The 12500-nt window shown below is 31.2% G+C and overlaps 1 protein-coding gene across 2 annotated transcripts in view; it reads right to left on the bottom strand.

Moving 5' to 3' along the window:
* Positions 1-665: 665 nt before the first annotated feature.
* GOLM2 (golgi membrane protein 2) overlaps positions 666-12500 on the bottom strand; it is a 196510-nt gene continuing 184675 nt past the window's right edge. Inside the window, exons 9-10 of one of the 2 annotated variants that reach the window (XM_077127715.1) lie at positions 9026-9193; positions 666-2720 (exon numbers count right to left, since the gene is read on the bottom strand). In XM_077127715.1, the coding sequence (XP_076983830.1) occupies positions 2650-2720; positions 9026-9193 (239 nt within the window). In that variant the 3' untranslated portion in view covers positions 666-2649. The remainder of the gene's footprint in view (positions 2721-9025; positions 9194-12500) is intronic. The other variant, XM_077127716.1, reaches the window with a different exon arrangement.

Here is a 12500-nt window from a genome sequence, read left to right as displayed (position 1 = left end):
GGAATGTAAAATGATACAGCCAAGGTAGAAAACAGTTTGGAAGGTTCTCAAAAAGTTAAAAAAATTCCACTCCTACATTAATGCCCAAAAGAACTAAAAATGGACTCAAACAGATATTTGTACACTGACATTCACTGCAGCATTATTCACAATAGCCAAAAGATGGAATAACCCAAATATCCACCCAAAGACGAATGGATAAACAAAATGTGGTATATAACGCAATGGAACATTTCTGAGCCATGAAACAAAGGAATGAAGTGCTGCTGACACATACAACAACATAGATGGAAACATCATCTTGAGTGAAATAAGCCAAACACAAAAAGACAAATATTGTATGAGTCTGCTTATATGAAATATTTAGAATAAGCAAATTCATCGAGACATTAAGTAGGTTACCAGAGCCTAGGGAATGGGGGGGATGGGGAGTTACTGTTTAATAGGTATAGAGATTTTGGAGTAATGAAAATATTTTAGTAATGGATGGTGGTAATTATAGAAAAATGCTGCGAATGTAATCAATACCATTCAATTATATACTTAAAATTGTTAAAATAGCAAATTTTATGTTATATATGTTACCACAATAATTGTTAATGTAACTATTTGTATCATATGAGTATAATGTGTGTGTATGTATCTGAATCATCAAAACAGTGAAACAAGTTTAATTTTTAATTTATTAGAACCCAGTAAGTGATTTTAAAAGCAGTTTCCATCAAATTAACACTTAATTCAGGGCAAAATACATTTAAAATCCTAAACCTTAAGGCAGAAGTAAAACATTAAAAAGCCAGAATGTCTCATACAGACTGTAGTCAGAATTTTAAGAGATCCATATAGTATTTTATAGCACTACAATATTAATATAGTCAGAAATTGTATCAACTGGTCCAAGGTTCTCAGTTTATAAAATATCTAGGTTGCTAATTGAAGAAATTTTCCTATGCAAGTGAGTAATAGTTACCATACAACCAAGTGATTGATTTTATGACAAAAGAAGCAAGCTAAGTAATTTTATGGTTTTCATTTGTAAAGATTTTTATAGTATTAAATATAAAATATTACTAGGACTATTTTTTTAGATTCCTCTCCCCCACCCTAATAACCAAAAGATGTATATCAATTTCCTTTAACTCCATTTAAAAAATTCTGTGAACCAACTATTCATCATAGACTAGATCCTACTGATAACAAAGGCATGTACTGCTTACTTTGATGTGTTGAAAAAAGCTTTTTAAATTGAATTATTGAATCTTTTCCTGGTTACTAAATGCGTTCAAATTGAAGTCTAAGAATTTTTGCACCTTCAACAAATGAACAACCCATTTTTTTCTCATAAGTTTCAATTTTGACTGGAACCTGAATACAGAAAAAGAAAAGTATTTCATATTCATGTGCAATTAACAGTAGCCCTTCCGGAAAAAAAAAACTTAAATTGTCTCTTGTGATCAAAACTTTTTATTTGGGGGGAGAGGGGATAAGTTTTAAAAGTGCTTTAAATCAGAAAATAAAAACTAGCTAGCTTACATGTTCTACTGAACAGTATCAAAAAAGACAACTGCATTTAAGATAATTTTGCAAATCTAGCAAATATGAGATTGATGGGTTCTTAACTAACATATTAAGTAATTACCAAGTTTCTTTGCCTTTATTACAAACTTTTCTAGCTATTTTAATGAAATGGCTGCACCTCTCACACACTTCTACTTATCTGTGCATTAATAAAAACATCTGTTAAAATTCCTTATTTAGTACTTCTAAAAGAATTCTAGTCAAATAAGATCGCTAAGACTACCAGAGAGGCTTTGAAATACTGACTGCAGATTCATTTTAAAATTGATTTAGCCCTTTCCAGGACCTGGCATTTAAATCATGAAAAAAATGATTTTAGCCAGTGCTAGCTAAAATTTCATTTTTTATATGAAAAAAATTGAAAATGTATCATCAGTCATGCAATCCATAATTTCACAAACTAAATAAGGTAGGACTCATAAATATTGTAATGTTTTTTCAGGTTATCTCAACTTCTATCAGACCTCAGCTAAACGATTACCTGCCAAAACAAATCAGCGCTTATGTAACAAAAAGTAAGGAAATGATTTTGCACACACACTGCCCAGTATTTGACTTTCAGTTTCCCCCCTTTTATGTAATTGTTCTAGGTATAACTCCTTGAAGAGTATAAGATGAGGGGTAGATAGACTACCCATTATGCTAACAAGTATATCTTAGCATACAAAAAATTTTCCAGCTGAATAATTGTCTCACAGTGGTTATGCTATATGCAACATATAAACTATACAACCATCTTTTTCTGTTTGCCCACTTGTGGGAAGAATTAGGCTCAACTAAATTTAAAATATACATTAGTTCGCTTTAAATGCAAAGATTAGAGCTTTGCTTACTTTGTGGCTCAACACATTATGTGTATCATAATCAAAAAAGTCTGCTTGAATAATACAATATGAAAAAGTTCATATATGTACATGGGTGCTTCCCTTCATTAAAGTTTTTCCTTACATCTATCTTTATGTATCTTTACAACTGATACAACTGACCTTTACAACAAAAGATGAAAAACAACAAAGTAGAAATGATTTCATTTTATAGCATTTTAGGTTTTCTGAAGTTTTCCTTTAGGACTTAAAGGACATCATTGAAATGTTGTTTTCCATAGTCTGCAGGATCCATTTGAAGCTCTCGCTCTTCATCATCTGTAAATGACATAATTATGTAACAAGAATATTATTTTAAAAATCACTTGAAGAAATTCAATAAATGATTTCTCTGAGCTATAAAATAGTTTTCTGCTTATTTTACATCTTTTGCAGATAGTGTTTTTTCTTAGTTACTTGGTTAAGAAGTAAAAAGTCTATTCTGGAAGTTGATTTAATTTTAATGTTAAATCTTTTGATGAAGATTAAATAGATACAGATACATAGTTAGATATAATTAGGGCTAAACAGATACTAACAAAACTTAAGAACCCATGAATATTGAGGAATTAATCCTTTTCTAGAAATATATTAGAAACCTTTCTAAACACATTTTCATGCCTTTAAAAAACAAAATGATTTTTCTAATTAGAAAAGTAATCCATACTTGTCATGTAAATAAAAAATAGGAAAGCAAAAGTCACTTATTATTCCAACATTTAACATTTTAATCAATTTCCTTACTTCTCTGCAGAAAGTTTACTTCTGTCTTCCTAAATGTAGTATACTGACCAAAATTAAATGTTTTCTTGACCAAAGGAACAACAGAAAGAAAGGGAAAGGGGAGAAAGGGGGGAGCGGGGAAAGAGGTGGAAGGAGAGGGAAAAGGAGAAAGAGAAAGGGAAAGGGAGGCAGGAAGACAAACAGACAGACTGATCATTGTTATAAAGTCCTCAAAGTCACTTTAAGGTCCCAAATAGAACTTTGGAGTTGGACTATTTGGACTCCTTCCTGACAATCAATTGTCACTTTGCATTGTTATCAGTTTGTCTGCCAATAGCAATCCTTCTCTTCTAGTTTTGCTGCAAACTACAGGTTTGGAAATAAGCATGCTAAGAGTATTAAGATTACATTAGAACAAGAATGAAAAATATTTTAATCAGAGCCTGAGAGGTTCCTTTTTGAGTACATGGCTTTTGTAACATTTTTTGGGTTCTTCAGCAGCCTAAAAAAAATGTTTTTTCTTATTTCCTAGGTCATAGTTACAAAAACTCAAAACCTTAGTTTTCAATAGATGAGGTATTATTGTGATAATAGTTGTCTGGAAATGTAATTTTATATAATTCAGTTATACATTGGTATCCAGATTTATATATATACTATAACTCTCTGAAACCTATTCTTTCAGGTTTTGATAGTTTTTTTTTTTCATTTTCAGTTTATCTAATATATCTTATGGTAAAATTTTGTTCAAGAAATACGCCAAGAACAAAAGTTAAAATAAATTTAGCTTGAAATGCTATTGATCAATGAAAGGGAGGGGTAAGGGATATGGTATGTATGAATTTTTTTCTGGTTTTCTTTTTATTTCTTTTTCTGAATAGATGCAAATGATCATCATGATGAATATTCAACTATGTGATGATATTGTGAATTATTGATTATATATGTAGAACAGAATGATCAAAAGTTAAGAATGTTTGCATTTGTTTGGTGTTTTTTGGTATTAAAATTTTTTTAATTAATAAAAAAAAGAAATATGGCAGGAAGTATTCACTGCATATTAATTCTCCTTAATGATGTGTTCTCATTTCTACTTTATATTTATCAAACCAAGTTTTTCCCCTTTCAATAACTTTCCTTTTAAACTTACAGAAATTTTCATTTAGGAGTACAGCAACTATTTTGCACAAATATTCTAACAACCAAATTGACCTCAGATCTTTAACAGTATAATATGCTAGCTCTTATAACCCCATATCTATGTATAAAAGCTGAAAATATATCCATATTCACACATGTACTTGGGAAATATGCTAATCTGTTTCTTATAAAATAACTTTATACTTAAAAAAATTATCTTTGGTTTTAAAATAAAATAATTACTGACACCTCTCCAGAAAGCTCTCCTTAGGATCCATGTTCCTCACCTTAAAGCTATAAACACATCCTTCAGGACTTTAAGTAATTAAATGAAGACTTAATCACCACAGAGTGGTGGAAAAACCTAGTGCCAAGGAGAATTTCTCCAAATTTAATAGGAAAGTTATTGAAAGGTAAAATGTTAACTTTTTGATATCTTTAGATGAATAAATGTAAAGAGAAAATGAGATAAGAACAAAGGTCTAGGAAAAGAAAATCCGAATTCTAGTCCAACCATAGGTATTGACAAATCTGATACAGTTATTGAACCTCTCTGAGCCTCTAATTAACTTCTCGGTAGTATAGGAAAACAACTTGCCTTTCCTATCCCAAAATACAGCAACCCGTATGAAGGCAGTCGTTAATTGCAAACTCTTCTATAAACATAAGAAGTTTGGGTTTTATTGGTTTATCCTCTTTAGCAAAGTTTTAATATGGTGCCTTTACATTGTTTTTCAGAATTTTAAAGGACTTTTGGAATAGAGCATTTTTTTTTTATATCATGCTATCATGTACATTAACTAAGGTCTGTTTTCAGTGTAGCTAGTCTACCCGGGATTCAAGTCTCTATCAATATTTATCTGTATTTATTTTCTTTACCTGCAAAGTATGATGAAATTATTAACCAAATCTGATAGATTAACAGACAGCCATTAAATATAATGATATGGACTATTATTTTAGCTCATTTTCCAAAACAGCAAACTCTGTAAATAACTCACCAATATAAAATAATTGTTAAAGGAAACATAATTAGAAAGACATTAATAATTTATTAAGTAATTCTGAAGTCAAGAAAGGACTATCTCCAAAATCAAACTTTACTAAGCAAGAGCTTCTTGGGGAAATAAACCAGTAAGTCCCCAATAAAAAGTACAAATTAATCCACTGGCCAAATGCAATTATCCTCTAAAGCAGGCAATCCTGAGAAACAATTCTAGATTTACTTTTACTTTAAAAAAAATGACTGTTCAATAAACATTACACATAGTGCTTACAATGTGAAAGGTTTTATTCTAAGTACTTAACAAATATTAAACCACTTAATTCACATAATGAGCCTGCTGACTTAGGAAACTATTTTCCCGCCTTACAGTTGAGAAAACTGAGGTACAGCGGTTAGGTAACTCACTCAAGTTCACAGAACTAGTAAGCAGTGGAGCTAGGATTCAAATTCAGGCACTCTGGTTCCAGAATCTAAGCATTTGAGCTGCCTTCCATAGAACCACTTAGTAATACATTAATGTACTTCATATTTTATTAAACAAATCTGAAACTACTATGAAATTAAAGATAAGAGTAAAGGAGATTTGTTAGCCTTCATTATCTCCTTAGCATAAAAAAAATTAATTAAAAATAAATTATTCTGTATATCTGACTAACAGAAGTCAGGATTTTTTTTCTTATCAATGTAAATACAATAATATTTCATTTAGGACACTTCAGAAAGCCAGGAATCAAAAATCAAATAAACCATGACTGTAAACAAACAATATGGCTCCCTATTGCCATATTGATGCCAAAACCTCCATTTCACAATGCTGAATTTCAGAGATCAAAGCCAGAGTATCCTTAGCTGAAGCCAGAACTTCAGTCCTGTGGATGAAATCTTTAATCCTAAGGACCATGCTGCTTGAGAAAGAACTCCTTCCTGCTACTACAGAAAGCAGAGAAAAGCTTTTACTGTTATAACTCTAATGGTGCTTCTGAAGTACATCCTTCATTTTTGGTATCTCTAGCTGCAAGGAAGTAGTAAAGACCACTTTCTTTCCTGGGTTTGGGGGAAGATGTGTTTCAGGCATCCTGCAATCTGAAACTCATTTTCTCATAATACTTGTGTTATGTATGTGATCCACTGTGAATGTAGCCACAAATTTTAGAACTGAAAAGGACCATGTACTCTAGTCCAACGCTCATATTTACAGATGATAAAACTGTGGCCCAGAGAGTTTAAGTGACTTGAAAGGCAATGTACAGCTTTTGTCCTAACACAGAGCGTAATAGTTTTTTATACTCTACAACACTGGCTGATTTGGATGCAAGTGCAAACTACCAGGAACACAACCATTATTTCTATATTGAATCATGAAGAAATGCTTCTAAATTCTAAATATTCTTAATTAATAATAAACAGTTGGAATCCAACTTGTTGATAGATTAGGGAACGGCCATAATTCCCTTTCTCCACTTTTCATACCATTAATACTGTACTTAAAGAGTCTATGTAAACATTTTTAAATGAATTTGGGTCTCTTCAATATTCCTTTGAAGATTCCACCCAAACTTATTCCTGTTTATTTGCTGGAGCTGATGTTCCTGCATCTTTTTGTTTCTTGTGATATGGTAATCTACCTTGTAACTGCCTTATCCTGCTTCTATCATCTAATGTATCTCCAAATGAGATAAGAGATATTAAATGGCAACCCTAGCTCAAATAAGATTCATTTTTAACTGTAGATACCCAAAAATCTAACAACCCCTTCTCTACTACATTCAGGCTACCATCTTAGGTCACTGTCTATATTCCTTAGAATCAATGAGTTTAAATTCTTGTGGAAGGAAAGTTAGGGCAGCATGAGGGTACTGGGGACCTTAATTAGAAATTGGCAATCAGAACTGCAAAGGGAGAAGGAGAAGGGTACAAGAAAGGGAGAAGAAGGTATTGAAGATAAATATACCTACAGTGGATAGAAACTATAAAATTATTAAGCTGAAATTCTGTGATAAAGGTCATCAGCTTAAAGCTGGACAAAAACATAAGAAATGACTATCAATTATGGCTGGAATTAATTGTTCTAATAAAAACCTCAAAATCAGATAGAAGCCCTTAAGAAAAAAATTAGAGACTGTTTAAAATGTAAACCAAGCAAGCTTATAAGACCATAAGTTAAAGGGTTATTACCCAAAAGCGCAATGAGAAAAGTATAGAACTATCAGTCAATAGCATTTATTGAGGGCCCAATGTGTGCTCGGTACTGCAGGAACTTGGCATGAAAACAGAAAAGGATACAAACAAAACAGAAAGCAAAATAAATGAAAATTCCTGCCTCCAAGAGCTTACAATCTAATTTGTAATATATGTACAGGCATGAAAAAGCTTTAAAACATTATAAATAACTGTAAATATACAGCGGGCCACAGTGGCTCAGCAGGCAGAGTTGTCACCTGCCGTGCCAGAGATCCGGGTTTGATTTTGGTGCCTGCCCATGCAAAAAACAAACAAACAAACAAACAAAAAGTAAATATAGTCCAAACAAATCCCTAAAGCAATGAGAAAAAATAATGAAATTTATGAAAAGGGATGCCATTATATAAAAAGGTAAGTATAATTTATTTATTCGATATTACAAAAAATGATTGAGAAATTCTCACTAAAATATCCTTATATAACTCCTTGCACTTATTAGTCTCTTTTATCCCCCAAAACCATATTTTTCCCAAACTTGAATCAATACCAAAATAAGGCTTAAGAGGAAGTCAGAGTCTCTAGTTTCCCTTTTTCGATAACTATATATCATTCTAGAACTGTATTTTCTCCTGTTTTATAATCTAATCATCAACCTAAAATAAAATTTTAATTACTTTAAAAAGAGCTAAGGAAGAAATCATGACAAGTTACATTGAAGAAAATTTCATGCATCAAATTAGGAAAATCAAATATACCACATTTTAAGTTCTTAATCAACTTTTACAGAAAAGAGAAAAAGCTCCACAAATACTACTAAACGATGTAAGCAGGCAGAAAACAGGCCTACAATAAAGCAACATACTCTGATGTGCATGCATGGGCAGGGCTGCATGCACACAGGTAGATTCTGAACTTTCACTAAGTTAAAAGCTCAGAAGTAACAATTAATAAGGAAAATATGTTGAATCTGTGTATTAAACATAAAACAGTTAAATCTTCACAAACTGATTGCTAAATATAAAATTTAAACCTTTCAGAAAAAATTTTAAAAAGCTTTCCTATGCGTTTCAGTGGTGAAATAATCTTATCCTCAGTGTAGAGGAAACCATTCCCTTTGTTGCTTTCCTTATAATAAAAAGGCTGTCTGGACAATATTTGTACCTAGAGTAATAAATGTTTTCAGAGGAGAAATTGGAAAATAATTATTTTCTTAGAGCATTTGCCTTGGGTAAAATCTAGAGTCACTTTAAGCAATTTAATTTAAAAAAATCTAAAGATTCTGAGTTTCAAATTGTAACTACGCCAGTAACATATATAAGAAAACAAATAAAATTTAAATAATTTATTTACAAATCTATAAACGTCACTATTATAAAACTATTTTTAAAAAATGGAAAAAATGCAGAGAACTTCGTTTTGCCTTAATACTAGGGATGTACCACTACTAATATGTGGGGAAAATTCTACACAAATTCAACCAAAAAATTTAGAAGTGGGTTCACGGTCACAGCATGGAGGCTAGGCCCACGCTCACCTTGGACGTCTTCCTCTCCACCATCACCATCTTCTTCCTCATTGTAAGCCAGCTCAGCCTGCTTGTCTGCCTCATACTCACCTACGTTACCATCATCCCCATTATAATCTGCCAGTTTAGATCCATGCTGTGGATCAACAGGGGATTCATTCTCATCAAAGAATCGGCCTGTGAAGTAGGTAAAGGATTAATTCAAAAGTAAAGAGGGAGGAAAAGAAGGGACCTATACTGAAGGCAGATCAGAAAGTAGACAAATTAAACCTGGTAATTTTGGGGTATTGGTTATAAAAAAGATACATTTTGCGAAGGTTATCCAAGATAAGAGTTAATAAAAGTGAAGACTCTGAAAGAAATTTTCATTTAAGAATTCTTGTTTGTGTTAACACTTATGTCAGTACCTGCTACTTAAGGTATGTTTTCTAAAAGAAAAGGGCATTATTTCCAGAATTGTTTTCCTACTAATCATGACTTATCTGACATAAGTATCTGTCTGATTTACCACTTTATGAGAATAAATCATTTTATTACTAGACAATAGATAATGTATTTATCTGAAATGCATTTAATCATTTATTGTTTTATGAAAAATCACTTTCCATAAATAATTTTTATAACTATTTTAAAAATAAGTACTATGCAGGATAGTTTCTTTTTGAAGGTTAAAGACAAACTAAAAAGGAAATTAAAAGAATATTGTTTGGTTATTATATTATCAATAATAACATAGGAAACAATTTTCCAATATTCTTTTTCTGTTCTGGTCTAAGGCACCTGAGGGATAGCTCAAATTCCTTTAGTAATTGCGATTCACTACTGCCATGAATTTCGATGGAAGGATGGCACAGAGTGTAGGATATCAGAGAATCCCTTAGGGGTATGTGTTTTTGAAAAAACATCTCAAGTAATTCTGATTGATTTCCCCAATCAGATTTTTTTTTTAATGTTGCTGGTAGAGAAACCTGAAGAAAGCTGACCTACATGAGGCTGTTATAGTGTTATATTGTACTTATAAAAATTAGTAATCAAGAAGATCAATAGATTTAAAACTTATTGTAGAAAGCTATTCAACAACTAGACATTAAAAATAAAAATGTTAGGCACACTAAGACCTGACTCACAAAAACAAGTTAAACTCTATTTTGGCATTAAACTTAACTAGCATAAAATAAATTTATTCTAATCCCTAAAAAAGGAATAACAATTTATTGACGAGGTAAGAATCTAACACTTTTAAAAATTATAAACATTTTCTATGATAGGTCTATAATTTTCAGAGTTTACTGAAGAGCATTTAACACTTTTTTTGGCTATAAATACTAATGAATAAAAAGTTGATATATTAGATTGTAATTTTCTTTGCAATAAGACACTCATTAACAAAAAAATTACCAGTTTCCTTTGATCAGAAAGAAAGGTTAAATACAAATAGAGAGAATTATAGAGGCATTGGTCAAATCTACAGATGGCCCACCATATCAAGTCAACAATTTCTAATTGTTGGGTAAAGTCAATCAGGGACATAACTGAAGAACAAATCACACTTAAGCTTTTAAAAGTGGGGGGGGGGAGGAACAACATGAGACTGACCTAATTGGGGCCCCCAAATACCTTAAATCTATTCTAGAATAAGGGTGAGAATGTATACAATAAATAAATGAAGAAGTTGAAAAACAGAGTTAAAGAAGAGAAATGGATATACATGAGAAAAGAAAAAGGAAGAACAGTAACAAGAGAAGAATATATAGGCTACTTGTAAGAAAGAATTCCTGTTGTCTCCGAATGATAGTAACCCAAAACAAAATTTTTTGTTGGCTTTTATTATTCTCTCTTTCCTTACCAATAAAATAAATGATGCAAGTGTAGGCAGGAAAAAGGGAGATTTGTAGAAATCTATATTTTCTTTCCCTCAATAGGCAATATTTACTTGTGGACAAAACAGCTGGTATAGTTTTGAAGATATAAACATGTCAGTGAATTTCTCAAAGTACTCTGAGAAACCTTTTTCATTTTCATCAGTTATGAAATACAGAATACAAAAAAATCAATCTTAGAGAAATTACCACAAAATATAATTTACTAATATTATCAAGGTATGGTATATAATTAAAGAAATGGCCCATCTGTACTTATTAGAACATTCCAGCAGAATAATTTAAAATTGAAGGTTTATTTTTTAAAGTGTTCAAGTGATAATTTGACTAGCCTTAATTCAGTCATAAAATTTTAATAATACCATTACAACACTCAGAGATAATCTAAAAATAAAAAACAGGAATAGACGTTTTTATTGCTTTTTGTTGAATAGTATTCTATGCAATTATATATTCAGAATTTTCAAGTTTGGAGAAAGAAGCAAAACTTTAATATCGAGTTCAAAATAATATAAACCTAGTTGTACCACACGAGGGTTTATTGAAAAACTTTAAAATATATTTGTCAAAGATCCTGACAGGGATCTCTACAGGGTATTCCATTTTAAGGATGCTCTTAATCTATTCTTAATACCAATTTATTTAAAATCATTGTCCCATTTACATAAATTATGCATTAAGAATCACTAGAACACTTTTATGCCTTAAAGTACTCATTCATATATTAATTACCTTGTTTTCCCAGGCGTTTTTAAAATAGTATTCATTTACATATAATACACATATTCTGAACCAGAGAGGGTTTAAATATAAATGAATATTAAACATATAAATGAGTAATACATATTTCCTAATGACAGACATATTTACTGGAAACATCTTTACTATGTTTCCAACAGTATGATAGAACACAAGGGAGTGAAAAATAGTGTAATGACAAGAGTCAACCACACAAAGATGGCAGTCAGGTTGGGGAGACCAGACAAACTTTTCATTAATTAACATGAAAGCACATATAAAAATGCATAATGCTGAGCAATATAATAGAATGCTCAATTATACAGTTGTTAGGCAATATATTTGCAAAAAGACTTATACCTAGGAGAAAGTGTGGTTTAGAGTTAAAAGAGAAGGTTTCAAGGAGACAAATATACTAGACCATGACCAAGGAAAAGAAAGAAGTTTTCAAAGAACAGGGAAGAATAAAGACAGCATGATCAAAAGAGAGTAAAGGGATTAATTTCACTGGATTTATATTAGAAAGCAGAAAGACTAAGTTTGGACAAGCAAGATGGGAATAATTATGGAAGACCTTTAATGGCAAAAATTTTTAAGTAGTCTCCTATATTACTTCATAAGGTCATTGCTAGAATCAAATGAAAAGTATATTAAAATATCTACAATGATACGTGACAGGTATAGCACCAGGCACCATTTCCATCTCCTGTAACTCAGTGAAGAAAGAGACAGATACGTAAATTAATAATTAGAAGGTGATATTATGTGTATTATAACACAATAAATGATTTAGAGAGTGACATCTGAACATGGAGACAGTTGCTAGAGCTCACTTCTATTTGTAGAGGAGTTTTATAACTTTATGT

The sequence above is a fragment of the Tamandua tetradactyla genome, chromosome 14 (assembly GCF_023851605.1).
Source record: "Tamandua tetradactyla isolate mTamTet1 chromosome 14, mTamTet1.pri, whole genome shotgun sequence".
NCBI lineage: Eukaryota > Metazoa > Chordata > Mammalia > Pilosa > Myrmecophagidae > Tamandua > Tamandua tetradactyla.
This window is presented reverse-complemented; position numbering and strand designations above follow the sequence as displayed.